Source organism: Rhinolophus sinicus, linkage group LG04, assembly GCF_036562045.2.
Source record: "Rhinolophus sinicus isolate RSC01 linkage group LG04, ASM3656204v1, whole genome shotgun sequence".
Taxonomy (NCBI): Eukaryota; Metazoa; Chordata; class Mammalia; order Chiroptera; family Rhinolophidae; genus Rhinolophus; species Rhinolophus sinicus.
The window spans coordinates 180,637,288-180,655,263 of NC_133754.1; the positions used below are offsets into that span (position 1 = coordinate 180,637,288).

General features: G+C 38.7%; 1 protein-coding gene across 14 annotated transcripts in view; it reads right to left on the reverse strand.

Annotated features, from left to right (window-relative positions):
• MAPKAP1 (MAPK associated protein 1) overlaps nucleotides 1-17,976 on the reverse strand; it is a 215,775-nt gene that overhangs the window by 165,045 nt on the left and 32,754 nt on the right. For 13 of the 14 annotated variants that reach the window (XM_019728588.2, XM_074331017.1, XM_074331018.1 and 10 more), the window contains one exon: nucleotides 10,735-10,883. The exons of the other annotated variant lie outside the window; for it this stretch is intronic. In XM_019728588.2, coding sequence (XP_019584147.1) covers nucleotides 10,735-10,883 — 149 coding nt within the window. The remainder of the gene's footprint in view (nucleotides 1-10,734; nucleotides 10,884-17,976) is intronic. 14 annotated transcript variants of the gene reach the window in all.

The following is a 17,976-nucleotide window of genomic DNA, read 5'->3' on the forward strand; positions in this document are numbered from 1 at the left end:
GTAAAGAAAGAGGCTGTGGAGTCTCATAAATTTGGGTTCATATCCTTGCTGTTATTTGTCCTTTCTGAGTTTTCCTTTCCTTACCTGTACAACAGCAATAATAATATCTGTATATGTGAGGACTGACAAGCTACTGTATATAAAGGTCCATTACAAGACCTGGCACAAAATAGGAACTCAATAAAACACAGTGACAGTGATAATGATAAAAACGTTCCTTAAAAGTGGGTTTAAATCCCATAGGCTAGATTTACATAAACTAAAACAATAACATCATAAAAAATACTTGTTTTAATGCTACGCACCTAATAACATAGAAAGAAAAAAAAAAATGTTACCCTGGATGAAAAAAAACCAGCAAGTTATTGTTTTGATGCCATAATTAGGAAGGGAAAATGAAAGTCAGCAAAACCACAGTTTTAGAAAAGTGGTTATTAGATTTTCTTCTCTCCACTGTGGAAAAAGTCCTTCCTGTTGAAGAAGGCAGTGAAATTTTATCACAGCTATTGCTATTCATAAATCTTATATCTATTTTAATTCAATCTGGCCCTAGCCTCTGAGTCGCTGCACCACAATTTGATTACTATAACCATACTTTTTAACTGCTGTCAGGAAAGACAGCGCCTTACACAAACATCTGCCGGAACACATGCCTGCGTTCTCCAGCACCAGCCTTAAATCACACTCTGGTGATGAATCTTTATCTGACACTAATACTTTTTAACTTCATACAGACAATTAAAATGAATTGTAGCTAAATGCACATATAACAAATCAATTTAATCTTTGGTTGTATAGTAGCATATTTTGCAAATTTCCTCAACTTACTTTCTTACATGTATCTTTGTCTAGGTGTTAAAACTTCAATTTAACAGAAAGGAGTGGAGATATTAATAAAACACAGCTCTTAGGATACTGCCATGTAGTTGCAAGCCTCAAAGAGTAATGACATTTGAAATTTATCACTGCCATTTAAAAAACCTTCCACATTTATGTATGGAGAGTGCCACGCTGAGCTTCGTTCTAAGAGTGACCAGAGGTGAGTCTCTGCCCTCTAGGAATTAATACGATCACAATTCAGGCAAACCAACGTAGGATAACAAACTGAATGAATGTCACAGCTGCCTCCACACTCCTGGTCGTCTGTACCGATCTCTACTACCGTACCGATCACAATTACTGTACAGCAAGTTGTTCACGTCCCTCTGCTCAATGGGATGCACCTGAAGTCATGGCCACTGTCACAGTCCCCAGCACTGGGCTGTGAACCTGACTGTGAAGTGTACTTCCTCCACTTGTTGGCTATATGGCCATTCTTATCTTCAAATTCCTCCAGGGCAGTTAGTCCTAGCTTATTTTCAATGCCTAGTACAAAGCTGGTATGTAATAAACATTTGAAATGAACTAGTACAGTGTGGGTACTTAGTAAACAATTTGCTGGCTAGATGGAAGGATGGGAGGATGGATGGCTCCACTCTGCACACTAGGAAGATCAGTGGAAAGAAAAAAATTTTGCGGCACACACATTGGATTCTATGTGTAAAGTATTCTCTGTTTCCCAGCCCCAATATCTCATTATTTCTTATTTACATGTAAGAAAATTGAGGTTTACAAGATGCAGTAACTTATCTAACAGACACAACTGATAAGATCTAAACCAGTGTCAGACTTCAAGACCATTAGTAAAGGGAAAATTCTCGTTTTTAAATTTTGAAAATTTTTGGCTTTGCTTCCTCGAGAACAATGGCTATAAAAAAGTCTAGGAAAGACAGCTGTGGTTTTGGAATAAGGAAAAAGAAGCTGAATACCAGCTATGTCACATACTAGTGGGGTATCCTTGAGCAAATCACTGTCTCTTTATGAGCCTCAGTGTCCTTATCTGTAAAATGGAGCTAACACTCCTTACATCAGTTATGTTATGATCAATTTAAAAAGGACAGTGCCAACATATATGTAGAAGATCAACTCTTCAAGAGTTCAAGTAGTCCCATCTATGTAACCTTCTACATGTCACTGATGTCAATCACGAAACTACGGAACTTTCCAAAAGGAATTCAAGGGGCCAGCTAAGCCAAGTTCCTCATTCTAAACATACAGAAACCTAGGCTCAGAGATGGGAGGTGACTTGTTCCAGACGCCATGGCATAGCCAGAGCTAAAACTCACATCTTCTGATTCTATGTCTGTGTACTTTCTACCACATGGTCTTCCCGTCCTGGAACTCAAGTTTCCAGTTTGCAAATATGAGCGTCATTAACAATGAAAATGAAAATCTTTGAGAATTAGAACACCTGGATTCATGCTCAGCGGGGTGATCCTAGGCTGTCATTTGATTTCTCTGGTTAGTTGTCTTCAAGAAAGTACAATCTGGGCCTAGGACTTGGCGGACAAGAAAATCTCTCCACAGCGAATTATGCAGAGCAAGATGCCCCAGACGAGGAGGCTCAGTGTACAACCCGGTCCCCAGGCCGCACTACGCCCCCAAGGATTGTCTCCTAGGCTTTCCCCAGGACCTCAGCGCTTGATATTCATTCCAATCAGATTTAATCACTAATCTGGTGATTCATTAGCTAGGAAGAAGGTAGTCCTTACAACACTAATCTTGTTATAACAAAAATATGCCCATGTTTTATCTCTTAGTCCTCTAACCTCCAAGAATTACCATCAATACATTTTCGTAAATGATACCTGACATCTGCCTCATTTAAAATTACTCTCTCATTTTCTCCTCTTAATGGCCTGGCGAGCTGGGTTGGGCATCTGCAAGTACAACCCATTTCAGAGGAGAGTAACTGAGTTCTAAGGCAATTCCTTAGCCAAAGTTCCAAAGTTGGCTGTGAAATGGGAACAAAAAGGTTCCTGACTCCTAGTCCATTCTCATCTCAGAGACTACGCCTCAAATGCCTCAAATGCAAGCCAAACATGCAGGGGGCACTCCCCCCCCCCAAAAAAAAAAAGGATATGTGTAGTGTCTTCAAGAACACAGTAAGAGGCTGTTATCTGTAGTCAACAGGCCCAAACCAGTTCACAATGTAACGTGTCTGCCTTATCCCTGGCCCTCCTTCAGTGCTTCCTAATTCAGGGATGGTATCATCGTCCATCCAGTTCCACAGGCCAGAATCTGACCAGGAAATTGTCCTTGAAACCCCTTTCTCCTCCATTCCCTGACATAGAATCCATCATCAAGTCCTACCACTTTTACCTACTAAATATCTCTCCATTCACTCATTCTCCTTCATCAATAAGTAAGCCAAAGTTACCATCTCTCTTACCCAGACCACTGCAAAAGGTTTCTTGATTGGTCTCTGTCCTCACAAACCCTTCTCAGATGTATTCGCTTCAGCTCAGCTCCAGTGATCCTTTCAAAACACAAATCTGATTACCTTACCCGTTTAAATTTGTTCAAGGACTCCCAATGCTCTTGGGTTGAAGAGAACACTTCTACCAGCCATATCTGGTCTACCCCTGCAGATTCACCTTGTACCACACTCTACCTCACTCTTGGGTTGAAACCGAGGGTCCTTATGACTTTGATGAAATCCTAGCTCTAGAAATCAAACCCCCCCCCCCGAGACCTAGCCTTCCTGCGCCCCCCCCCCCAATCATCAGCAGCCCCCAGGGCAGAAGACAGTAGCCTGGACCTGTAATTGTCACACAGTCCGGACCTCAGGCAGGCTAACGATAACATCCTGACCTAAGTTAGGTTTCAGTTCCTGAGCCCTAATGTGGAACAACTCCCTTCCTGTGAGACTGGACAGAGGGATGCCAGAGGAGACCTCAGAACTGTCTTCAAGACCTGAAGAAATGATTTATTACTCTTACCTCACCTCCAACCAGTCAGCTCCCAGCATGACCCGGAACCCCTAACCTATGGTGTCTTGTGATTTTGCCCTTATAATCTGCAACCTATACGCCCTGGGGAAGTCCGGGTTTTCAGAGTGTAAGCTCTCCGTCTCCGAATTGGCCGATTCAATATTAAACTATTTTTTCTTTCTGTATTGCAAACTCCTGCTCATCCATTTCTTTGGGCCAGTGAACGCAGGCAGGCAGACTTGAGGAAAAACATTGGGGTTCCGGTAACAGGGTCTCCAGCCACACAGCCTTTCAGTTCCTTAAAACTGCCAACTCCCCCTTGCCTCAGACATTCTGGTATGCCCTTTCTCTTCCCCCTTCACCTAGTTAACTCCTCCTCACCCATCAGCTCTCAGGTCAAGAATCGCCTTCACGGGGATACCATCCCTGAACCCCCAGACTAGGTCAGATGCCCCTATGATAATGCTCTCAAAGCCCCAAAAACCTCTCCTAGAACTTGGGGATTAATTAGCTATGATTATACTATCATTGCAATTTTACATTTAGCTTGGTGATTATTCACATAGCACCTACCTGCCAAGAGAAGCAGCTCCATGGGGTCTGAAACCAGGTCTGTTTTTACTCACCCCTGTATCCAGATTTTACTTAACAGTGCCTAGTGCATAGTAGGCCCTCACTAAATATTAAGTAAAAAAGTAACAACATGGTAAAAGGGAAGGAAAATAATAAGTCTCTTAGCACTGGCCATGTACCAGGCACTCTGCTATGCATGCATTTCCCATTTTCATCAAATCCGCACAACATATTAATGTATCATTAACATTGTTTAATCAAATCCACACAATGTTTTAACGTACCACTGATCTTGTTTTATAGACATGAAAACAGACTCAAAGAAGCAGTGATTTGCCCAACATCACACAGCAAGTAAATAGCAAAGCTGGAATTCTAACCCATCGGACAAACATGTTCTTTCCATTGCAAAATTCTGCTTTCCTTTGAAAAGCCTCGAAAGCCGAGGTGAATTCTACCTCTGATGGGAATTTCTAGAATATGACTCCACGACCAGCGGAAGCCACCACAGATGGGCAGGATTCACAACGAACTGCAGAAATGAGGCCTGAACTGAAAGAGTTTGGGGTAGAATAAGCTAATTTTAAGAACTCAGCCTTGACAATTTAACTTCAGAGCAGGATACTGTCCTTTGCTGTAAGATTCCTATTTAAATTCTTTTTGAATACCTCCCAGACAAAAATCCCAAGTCAATATAATGTTAGCAACAGGCAGAAAAGAGCATTAATACAGTGGGTAAGGGGGATATAATCTCATTAAAAGATGTTTTTAAATTAATGAATTTGGTCCTTCTATTAGTATACCATAATGTGTAAAAAGAGTGAATTTCTAGTATCTTCTTTAAGGACAGAATAGACAAAAACTGGTCTATGAAAAAGAAGACTAGCAAAATACACTCAGAGATTAATTGCCATGAGAATAACTGCTAAAACAATGTTGGGACTTTATTCTCCTTTACCAAAAAGGTATGTAAAATGAAGCCAATGGAATAGTGAGACAAATAGTTCCCAATTCAAAACACAGTCTTGAGATTTCTCTGTTTGTATTTATTTATTATTGAGCCTTGCCTGTTAATGGGCACTAAGCAAGTGAACCCAAGGAGCACTCTTACTGAAAGGAAGAGGGGAAGAGATGATTATGCAGCCAACTTCTCAGCCCCTAAGCTGGTAAGGGGGGCACTGGCCAACTTGGAGGGTGGAGAGGCAGGAAGCAAGCTGAGTCCAGAAGGCGCTCGGCCTCAAGGACATGCCTCGGCTCAGGCAGCAACACGTACCCAGCACTGGAAAGTGCAGGTTATAGTTTTCTGGAAAGAGATGCTGAAGTTCAAGGAACTTAATATATTAGAGGGAACCATTCCCATGATAACAGCAAATATTCCAAGTTCAGATGAGGAGCATTTCCCTCTAGAGCCAATTTTTTTTTTTTTAATGCAATTTCAATTCGCTGACCTTTTCTTAGTTTGCAACATTTCTCAGTGGCTTCATGCTTTTCTGCAAAGTTTTAAGTGACTTTCTTTGAAGAAAGCGATTTAATGCCAATGATTGTAGAAAACATTTGTTCATAATTATCCAGACATAGACTGGAACAATGCTGAAACAAGAGCAGCATGCAAAAATGTATTTAAGGACTATCATCCCAAAATGCTGCTAAAAGCTATTAACCAGTATGTGTTAATTGCCACAGCATTCATATTAATTTTCACTTCAGGCTCGACATTGTGGAATATTTCCCCTGATACATTTTAAACAAAGTTTAATTTAAGGAACTGCTTCTATCAACACTTATGAAAATTAACAGCCAAGCAATTAGCACTCATGAATTATCCCTTCCCCCACGCTCTCTGCAGCTTCCCTGTTTAAACAGTTTCTAACAGAGAAATGGTTACTTTCTAACAAGTTAACACAATCAAAGTCACAGTTGTCTACATGAACCAGAACTGGGTCTACCTTTTTAAGCACATGTCAAGGCAAGCATTCTCCTTATAGTTATAGAGTACAATTTAGCTAAGTCAAACAAGTAAGATTATTTATCATTGTAGTAAACTGCCAAGCAATTACTAATACGGAACTACCTTCTCACCTGATTTTTTAAAAAACAGCCATTGTCAAATAAAGGATGGCTGGCTGGCTGGGAAGGAGGGGGAGTAATTCCTTGTCTTAGTCTTCCTTTCTAAAGTTAAAGGCCAAAACCCCACTGGACTCCCTGGATTTCAACAGACAAGCCACCTTCCTCCAGTCGTTGTCCATCTTTATGATGCTCTTCTAGACTCCTGGTTTTAAGAGCACATTTTCTCTCACTCCGTCCTGTCAACAATCTAATGAAGTAAGAGAGACAGCATCACTGCCCCCACCTTTTACAGAGAGAGACAGAAGCAGAAGTGGGGTATTTATTGAGTGCCTCTTATGTGCCACATGTCTTGCTAAACAGGTTTCATCTCAATTAATCTGCATGAGGAAAACACACTGTCATTTCATTCCACATATAAGGATGGAGCTTCAGGAGGAAAGAACTAGCCTGAGGTCACACCCTAAGTGGTGGAGTAAAGATTCCAACTCGGGTCTTATTGCAACACAGGTCTGCTTACAGACTAAGTTACACTGCTTCTCACTGTACTAGGTACTTTATCCTAGCTTTATCTTATTTGATGATCTCATCACCCTTGTGAGGAAGGAACTCATTTCTTTTCATAGGGAAAGAAACGGAGGTTTGGAGAGATGAAAAAAACTGACCCAGATGACACAACCAGCAATCAGTACCATTTCTTTGTTAGTAACCGTATTGACAGGTAATGGGCTTTTGAACTTCTGGCGGTCTACTGAGGAAAACATTTGCAAAATAGTGATGATGTGCTAGCAAAAGCTTCTCAAGTAAGTGTTAAGACCTGGAAAGGAAAGGGTCAGATACTTAAAACATGACCTCATTTGAAGCAGGTAGAGGGACAGGGCAGAAATCCCCACGGAAGGGGCACTTAAACCAGGGCTAATTGCTTGCTGCTTATCCGTACAGCCCACTCCCGATTCACTGATTCATCCACTCAAAGCAACTCCCAACATTTTCCATACACTGTGAAATCAGAAGGACCGGCACAAGAAGTTTTCCCATTGTCTCAACCTCTAGGACAGACGTTTTGTTTTGTTAATAAGGCTATTCAGAGGTCTTGTTTTCAACAAGCCAGAAGAATGAGGGCAGATGGTTGAGCCTGGTTTTGCCTTATTCTCTAAGCATTCCTAAAAACACTTGCAATCTATCTTGGACTTTTTCAAATAATCAGGAAACAGTTATTAATAATCTATGAACCTAAAACAGGCCACAGATAGGCACTGCCAATTTGCCAAAGAAATAACATGAACATAATAAACCTGATCAAAAAAACTGTCAAAATTACAACAAAGCACATGCCTAAGTACAGCCTTTCCCTCTCAATTGTATGTCTTCAAGAAATTAACCAACCAATTTAAAAAAGAAATTATTAAGCAGCTACAGGAACCAAAAATTACTTGAAAGTATTCGCTTTAATTTAGCACAATAGCTAAGAGATGCTTGCCTTGCGAATCACTAAAACCAACAGCAATCCAGGTTGCACAAACCATTAAAGACACTAGACTGCTGGCTTAACTAAAATGTAATTGTAAAGCCATATCAAAAACAAAATCCTTTTTTTCAAATCTCATGCTAGCTTAATCTTAAAGAGGATTTCACAGCAGTCAGTCTCTTGAGGAAATACATAATTAAGTAGTTTTTTAGCATATTTAATTAGACCCCAAACTCTTCCCTGTCCCCTTCTCTCCCCAATTATGTACCATTTGCCCAAGAGACCTAAGCAACTCAGTTAATTATGTAAATAAGGCAAGCATTATTCCCAAGAAAAGCATTGTGAATATTTGTAGGGAAAAAAAACTACATATTTTAGTGGCTTTAACAAACCTTTGCAGAAAAAAAAGGACTATCAAAATACATGGGAAACGCTTACATCTGAGGCAAAAAGCATGGAATTCAATGACAAGATGGTGAATCATTCAAACAGGACATTCATTTCACTTCTTAAAGATGAGGTGAATAAAAATAAAATAATTTTAAGTTACAGCAGCAACAAAAATTTAGTGCTGAACGTCAAATGATTTATGGGAAGAAGCAATCTGGACATTAGTAAAGTCGACTCTCACAGAAAAGGCTTTATTACCAAGGGGTTGGCATGATCTTAACTCCAGAGGCAGCCATGGTGCTGTTATAACCACGACAATCCCATTATTATGTGATCACAAAATGCTAATTTGATCATTCTGAGGTGTTATTTGAATAGTCATTTTAATTTCTAGGTTACAAAAAGGCTTGACTCAAGTATAATTCTCTATTAATCACTGAGATGTCATTGAATATCATATTGATGCATTTCACAAAGATAAAGAAAGACTAATTTAATATGTACAGTACAATATCCTTCAAATATTAGCCACTTTCATTACGTATCTGCCAAATGCATCAACATTAAATAATAGATGAGAACAAGGGTTTAATTGTATTTTAGCAACTGTAATATGTAGGATAATAATAAAATAGCAACTCATCACAAGACAGACTTATAGATATATAAATCTTCCTTAATCAATGTGTAATGGTGACTGCCCCATGCTACATTCTTTGCTGATTACAAATAGACTTGATATGACAAAATCGTCGAGAGCCTTAAGTGTAAACACACATCTAGCAAAAATCATTCCTTTGTGACTTAGCAAACGGCTCCTTGACATTTAAAAAAAAAATTTCTGTTACTTCAGAAGTTAGGTATATACCAAGCAGAGATCACAACCTTCTGCCAAATCCAAACCTCAATTTATAAAAGAATCAAATGAAATGGGGATTCTAGAATACAATATTTTAAAAGATCCGTGCTGTTTTGCTGGCATCAAAGCATTATCACATATTAATTATTCTAGCAATTACAGTCTCAGTGAGATGGTTTCAGGCAATGGAAGCCTATAAATTCCAACCATGCAACCTAATCCCTGTAACTACTCACGTATCTAAATGAATCAATTGTCATATTTAAGAAAAAAATCCTCTACAGTGTAACTTGCCGTTTTTCCAGAGCCCAGCATTCCTGTCCCTTAGGGGGACCCTTCCTTCTCTTTGCCACATTCCACTAGGAGAAATGGGAGAAGATGGCAGGGGCAGGCTAAAACAGAATCTTTACTTCAGTACAATCTCTACCTTACTAAAGGTACTTTCAGATGTTTTTTGGAGAAGACTCCTGATCATATTGGTAATTTCATGGTATTTATGCAGTTTGGTTTTAGTTCTTGCTCTCTTTCCCCACCAACAACAATAACCACACACGCCGATGGCCACACATGCTCACTTAAGCCTATGGAAACATGCTGCACTGTATAAAGTAAAAGTGTTTCAAAGAGAAAACTTCTCCTTCCTCAAAGATGACAACTGACAGAGCAGCGCATAACCAGAACTGGGATATGAAAAACGCAAACATAAGCAAAGAGCTGTACATTTATTAATTGCAATGGTGTTGAAATAAGACAAATTGTACATAACCCCTCCAGGCAACTAGCTATCACTCAGCTCCCCCACGCCGCTGCCAGACAGCAAACATAATGGCAATAAATATATAAATCAACTGCTACTGTCTCCTGAAAGAGGCCCAGTTCAGCACAGAGACACAGAATGGTAGGGAACTGGGGCAGGGGGTGGGGGTGGGGGTGGCGAGTGGGTGCGGCATGTAGAACTACATTCCACCGAAAATAATGGCTTTTTTTCTGAAAGGAAAATAAACAAATGGTAATTTTACAAGTGCAAATTGTTAGAACAAACAGAAAAAAATAAAGTCACCTGCATAGCAAGTGCCAAACAAGATACCCTACCATGAAATACTGACAAGCAACGCAATGGCCTAGAATTCTGAAATGAAGTTCTAATCTCAACAATTTCTGTAGTTATAATAAAGAATCAGACAAGACAATGCTAACTGCCTCCCAGAACCACTCTCAAGGCTTTCCCAACACAATAGCCCTTGATTAATCACAATCCAAGTAACCCAAACCTTCAAGTACAGTTAAGAGATTTAAAAAAAGGAAAAAAAACAACCAAAAAACACAGACACACGTATCTCAGCACTGTTTTTGTTTTAATCCTCTTAAACATCAAACTGTGGAAACAACAATAAGCCCAAATTCAGATCTTTTTATATCTTCGGATTTAGAAAGCATGAGTGACACTCTACAACTACTATGACTTATTTTTAAACCCTAACTATGATGATGATGACGATGATACCACCACCAAGAATTCCACTAGATCGAGCTTTTACTTAAAGGAACAAAGTTTCATTTTTACTTACCTTGCCATCAAATTTGGAATACTCATTAAAAGGGTTATTCAGCTGCAGAGGGCACTGCTCCAGGCGTACAGATAATATTGACTGCTTTCCAGAACTTGGAGGTTTCTCTTTGAGGGACTTTTTTTCAAACAGTGACTTTAACTCTTGGGCTGTGATACGAGAGGAAGATAAAAACACCTTTGTGATTACACACAGACAGACAGCCTGTCCACCTTCCCTAAAAAGTCTTCCTGGAACTTTAAAGAGGGAGTTTACAGGGACATATTCAGGTCTAATGTGTGCAAAAAGCCTCATACACGTCAGTGTTTGTGCACTGAAAAGGCAGCGCACTGGAAAACACGCAGGTCGGGATGTGAATTTAGAAGGCTAGGATTTAAGGAGAGAGGCAGAGTCAAACCGACAAAGCAGCTGTTCTATAAGAAGAGCATTCACAGCCGGAGGATGTGAGCTTTGGCTCGGCTTTGTCACAATTCACTAAACCTTTCTGGGCTTGTCAAACTAGATCATCTTGAAGATCTCTCCTGGCTCTAATATTGTGTGATTTTGGAATTCTAGTTCTTCAAGGTCAAGGTCCGTATCTTAATCCTCTCACACTCTCCAGTGACACTTAGCACAGAAACCTGGAAGACCAAGATGAGCAGGAAAAGGGGAAAGATATTTATAATAATAATAGTAGCTAACACTTACTGAATAAGCCGATGTATCTTGTTTGCTCCTCATAACAAACCTATAAGTTGGACACTAGCATTACCTCAATTTCGCCAGTGTAAAAACTAAAGCTTAGAATATTCTGATTAGCCCTAGGCCACACAGTGAGTAAGCAGCAGAGCTAAGATTTGCACCCAGCCAAGCTTCTGAGCCATTAGGCACAAATGAACAAAGTAGACTCTCAATAAATTTTGTTGCACGAATCAATGAATAAAATAATGACTGAAGGAATTCAGATTAAATTATTACTGAATCAGAATTTTCAGCTCTTATTCATTAGTGAATACGTTAGTTCCATACCTTCTCAAAGATAATTTCATTCTCTAAATTAATCTGAATATCATTTAAGGCAGTAGCTTGATAAGTACATGGGGGTTCATTACACCTTTTATTTTTATGAATATTTAAAAATTTCACACTTAAATTTTAAATCAATCAATCTCAGATCTTATAACCTGCAATGATGAGGTTCAGCCCGTCCCATCCCACCCTTGAGCATAGCCAAACTGAACTGAGATCAAACAGGACTCTGAAACAGTCACTTAGAACTTTAAAAATGTAACCCAACCTATTTTTTCAACAAACCTAGTGGGGCAAATTTATTAAATGAGTCCCTATAGATTTAAGGGGCAAACCAGGAGAAAATGACCTAATTCTTTTTTTTTAAATGTGGCACCTGACTATCTAATTCCAGATTCTGAATGTATAAGTACATGTAATCAACAAATACTATATGAACATTTGAAAAAGTTTTGGAATGCTATTAAAGTGGTAATTTAAATATTAGAAGTACTATTCTACCTGTAACTACTAACAATTTTATTGTACACTTGGAAAGGAATGATCCTTTAAATGCCTACTATGGGCCAGGAACAATGCTAGGTGTCTTCTCACCTTGTCCTCAAACAATCCTAAGAGACAGGTTACTACTAGCTCCATGAACCGAGGTACAGCAAACGTAGGTAAGTTATCAAAGTTGCACAACTGTTACCAGTAGGGTTAGGTGTGAGGTGATGAACTTCCATTCTCGAACTAATTCACACCTCTCTCCTCAACCTCTGACATTTTCCCTCTTCCTCCCTTGCTTCGTGCATCACAGAGAAGCAGAAACGTCTGCATGCTCTTACCTGCATGTCCACTTAGCCCCCGTCCCCCATCACCGTGGAGGAGCTGCCTATGGCCCTACCTCAGGCTAGCCCCTCCCTTGTGTGCTAGGTCCTAACCCCTCTTGCTGACTCAAGAGCATCGCTCAAGCAATTCCCTCTATCTCTCTTTCATTTCTGATTTTTCCCCTTACGGGTTTGGTCGCATTAGCATACAAAAATACTGACATACTACTCATTGAAGAAAAAAAAAATCCTCCTTTGATCCAGTTGTCCCTTCTAGTTACTACCCCATGTTCCTGCTCCTCAAAATAATCATCTATATTCTTGCTGTCCAATTCCTCTCCTCCCATTCACTCGAATCAGGCACTCAGGCCCCACTACTCCACCAATGCAGCTTCCATCGAGGTCACCAATGATTCCTTCGTTGCTAAATCTAGTGGTCAATTTTTAATGCTCATCGTACAAGACCTCTTGGTGGCATTTGACAAGTTTCATCACTCCTTCCTTTTTGAAACATTTGTTTCCCTTGTCCATAAAAATCACCAAATTTACAAGTCCGTAACCCAACTCTTGATTTTCCCCCAAAGCTTCCCCATTCACAATCTTCTCCTCCTCAGTAATGGCAACTCAGTCCGATTAGGCCCCAAACTTGGGAGTTATCCCCACTCTTCACTTGGTCTCACACCCTACACTGTATCCATTAACAGAAACTTAAGAAGATATCCAGAATCACCTCTACAGCTACCAAAGCTGGATTATTACCACCACTTTCAAACTGGTCTTCTTATTTTTGTCCTTGCGTCCCCCAACCCTACCCTGACCAACAATTGTCTCTTCCCAGCAAAGCAACCTATATGAGTCTTTTAAAATATAAGTCACTTATATTTTTTAAACTTCAGAATAAGACAAAATTCACATTTGACCACATAAAACTAAAAACTTTTGTATGGAAAAAATTAGCAAAGTAAATAAAAAAGATAAACTAGAAAAGAGTAAAAGTTAATATTCCTGATAAATAAAAATTCTACAAGTAGAGAAGACACCAACCTACCAACAACTCTATAGAAAAATGGTCAATATGAAATGTCCACAGAGAAATTCAAATGGATCTTAAACAAATGGAAAGATGCTCAACCACATTCATAATAAGAGATGAGCAAATTAAAATTATACTGAGGTACCATTCCACATCCATCAGATTGGCAAAAATCTAAAAGTTTGAGACAATGAGGAAATAGGCATTCTGCACACGTCTAGAGAAAATGCAAAATAGCAAAACACCGATGAAGGGGAATTTGACAATTATCAAGGGAAATCACATACTTACCTCACCCTTTGACTCAACAATACCACTTCTAGGATTCTAATCTTAGATACACTGGCAAAAAAACAAAACACAACGCACACGCATAAGGCTACTCACCGTGGTGCCATTTGCAACAGCAAAAGCCTGAAAACAACCGAATGGGACTGATGGGCTGAACCATGGGACATCATATCATGGAGGACAATTACGCTACAAAATGCACTGAAGCCTATCTCTATATTCAGAGTAATTCTCAGATGTGTTGCTAAGTTTAAAAAGCATTGTACAAAATAGTGTGTATAGTATGCTACCTCTAATCTAAAAAAGGGGAGTATGTGAATATAAATATATATAGTTTTAAGTGGGTAGAAAAACTGAAAACATTTTTAAATGACTATATGAGTGGAAGAAATAAGAATTGAAGCTAGATTTCTCTGACTTTAACTTGTTTTATGTATTCAACTTTGAGACCATGTAAATGTTTTATATAGTTATAAATAAACCTAAGTATAATACTGAGTTGGCAGTTTAACTACAAAGAGAAGAATTACTTTATGTAACTTTATCACACAGCAATTTGTACATTTCCTAATGGAATATATCAAAAGGGCAAAAAAAAAATCTTAAACTGTTTTGAGTAATCATATTATTAGTAATGACACTGGTATTTCTATTCTGGAACCAAGTTTTCAGTGTAAGAGAAAACGTCAACACAAAATTTTAAAAGTTAACACTCTGTAATCCTAAATTTGAAATTATTAGCATTAACTCACAGTGTGTTTCGTTTTTAAAAATCTATTTTTTTATGAGCTCTACCTCCTGAAAAGGCCTACCAGGAAAAAAACAATCCAGTGAGCACCCCTAGAGCTCAGATTGTGGTCTTTTAATGCCACTGATCAGTAAAAAGAACTAAGACCCCCTGGAGAAATGGCTAATTCCCTATTTGGAGAAGGAAATGTGTAAGAGGAGCCTGGAACATCTTGTCACACAAGAAAGCAAGGAAGCTATGAAAGACTGCTGGAATTGTGTCAGAGGAGCTTAGAAGCCAATGTGAAGAGACTCGTGACACAATGGGACAATTTTAGCATCAATAAAACCTCAAATTCAATGAACTGAAAATTATAAAACATGCTTTAAAAACCCATAGATTCATAAAGATACAAAAGGAAAAAACCTTCATTGATCATCTATGTAGAATGATAGACGAACTCTTTTAATTCTAAAAACTATTAACGAAAGAAAAGAATTAGCATTTATCCTGCCTTTCTTAGTAGGGATAATATCTGAGGAAAACCAAATAATAAATTAGGAAAACTTCTTTATATAAAACATTAATAAATGAAGAAAGGTTGATACAAAATAGTGAAATCACTATTTTGCACCTCCTAACGAAAAATGCATCTAGGTAATCCCCATCAATGGCCACAGAAACCATTAGATGAAAAGCTGATGGGAATAACTTAATAATGATTCCATCATTAATTTTAACATCACAAAAAGACATTCCACGTTTCCTGATATGATGCAATAGGAAGTACAGATCAGCATGTACAAAACATTCTTACCAAAAATCAAATCTCAACCTGAGAGAGTCTATAGATCCAACTACCAATATAGGAAACAAAAAGGACAAAGGAACATATTAAATGAGACCAAGGCGATACAAGTAGCAAAATCCAGAATATAGGAAATTCTACAGGACAAATGACCTAGTTTCTTCAACTAATAAATTACAAGAGAAAAGAGTGAAGGAGAATCTATAGATTAAAAAGGAAATGAGGCATGTTAACCAAAAGCAATGTATGGACCTTAGATCTAGACCTGAACAAACAAACTGGAAAAAAAAGACATTAAGACATTTGAAACAATCAGGGAAATGTTTGATAATATTAAAGAACTCCTGGTAATTATTTGGAGAGCAGTGGTATTACAGTTTTCTCATGTATTAAAAAACATGTAAGTATTTAAGTTGAGATTATATAATAGCTGGGATTTGCTTAAAAATAACCTGGGAGGGGATATGAATGTATAAATGACACAAAACCAGCCATATGGTGGTAACTGCTAAAGCTGGGTGATGGTTGTGAGGCATTCATTATGCCATTCTCTCTACTTTTGTATGTTTGAAATTTGTAATAAAAAGCTGTTTTAAAGGAAATTTAAGCTGGAAATAAAAAGATAATAATAACATATCACATCATTACTCTGATCACATCACGTCACCCAGAGTAAAAATTAACTTCCATACAAGCTCTTGCATGATCAGTTCTCCCACTGCTCCTCTGATCCACTCTTCCTCTTTCTGTCTCTACTCTAAACAGTATCATCCTTCCTTGCTATTCCTCAAAGACATCAGGCACACTTCGATCACAGAACCTTTTCACTTGCTGTTCCCTTCCTTGCCTTAGAAGACTGGCCTCCCAATATCTGCCTGGATCAGTCCTTCACTTCCTTCAGACCTCTGCTCAACCATCGCCTTCTCAGTGAGGTCTTCCCTGATCATTCTATATAAAACAGCGAAATCCCCTGCCTCGTACTCCTATGCCCTTACCTGGCTATAGTTTTCTCTATGTCACTTAACCCACTGTGACAAGCTGTCGGTTTCCTACCTATCTCCCCCACAAGCTCCCTGAGGGCAGGGGCTTTGTCTGTTCATTGCTCTATCTTCTAGGCCAGGGGTGTCAAAACTGAGGCCCATGGGCCAACTGCGGTCCGCAATCCATTGTTAATTGGCCCGCAGCAAATTCCAAAAATAATATATTTAGTTTACTTAAATAAACCAGGTGAGGCAATACGTACTTCACCTCGAGTGAGTGGTCCAGCTGTTTGTGTATTTTACTGCATATGGCCCTTGGTGAAAACCGTTGAAAAACGTTTGGACAGCCCTGTTCTAGGCCTACAATAGTGCCTAGCTGCCCTTGCACATGTTGTAGGAGCTTAATAAATATTTGTTGAATAAATAACTCTGGACCAGAGAAACAGATGCAGAGATAAGATGGGGAAGTCACGAGAGGTCTTCCTCCTACTTCCAGGCCAGTCATAAAGCTCAGCTGCACTTCCTGAGTTGCTCAGCTTCCAGCTGCTCTGCAACTTCAACTTCACTTGCTTTGTTATTTGCAACTGAAAAGTCCTAAACAACATAAACAGCTAGAAGTCCCCAATAAACACAAAAGTAAAAAAACAATAGCCTAGAAATGTAATTATTAGGTTCATGAGAAAACATACTATAGCAGTCAGTAAGATGAGAACACATATTAGAACTAATGAGGGTTCAGTGAGTGGCTGGATACAAAACATGTATAAGAACAATAGGTATCTTTGTAAGAGCAGTAAGAAAGTTATGGGGAAGATGCTATTTACAAGGGTAACATGAAATACAAAACATCTAGAAATAACCTTAATAAGAAATGTAAAAGTGCAGGAACAATATGGAGACAACACCAAACATTACATTTATATAATATTCACATATACAAAAAATACAAAAAAAGATCATAGAAGGTATGATTAGAATATGTAAAATATATATAGCCATAGATACAGAATCTGAATAAATACATCAAAATGTTAACAATAGTTCCTCTAAATGTGAGACTGGTAGCTTATTTTCATTTTTATGTTTTTTTTTCCAGTTTTCTATAATGATTTATTTATTTATTTATTTTTAAATATAGAGGCTTTTGCAACTTTCCTGAACGCTGGCTATAACTGACACAGAAAGGAGCAAGGGAACACCAAAGACTCCTGAACACCCAAAGCCCCACAGCAGCTCCTTTCTGTCTACAATACGGAGGAGAAGGGAGCAGAGGGGGAAGACCAGAACAGTCAGGAGAAGAATTCTGGCTTTGCCATTTACTACTTGTAAGAAAGTGATTTAGAAAAGTTACCTAGCCTCTGGGCTCCAATCTTCTCACCTCTAATAGAGAAATATTAAAAGCTAATTGTTGGACTTGCATGAAGACGAAGCAAACTTAGTGGAGGCACGTTATATATCAGTGGTCCTCAGAGCCGGTTACTCATCAGAATAACCCAGGGAGTTTCTGAAAATATAGATTTATGGACCCCAACCTCTATCTACTGAATCAGGAATTCCATAGGGAGGGCCTAGAAATTTATATATAA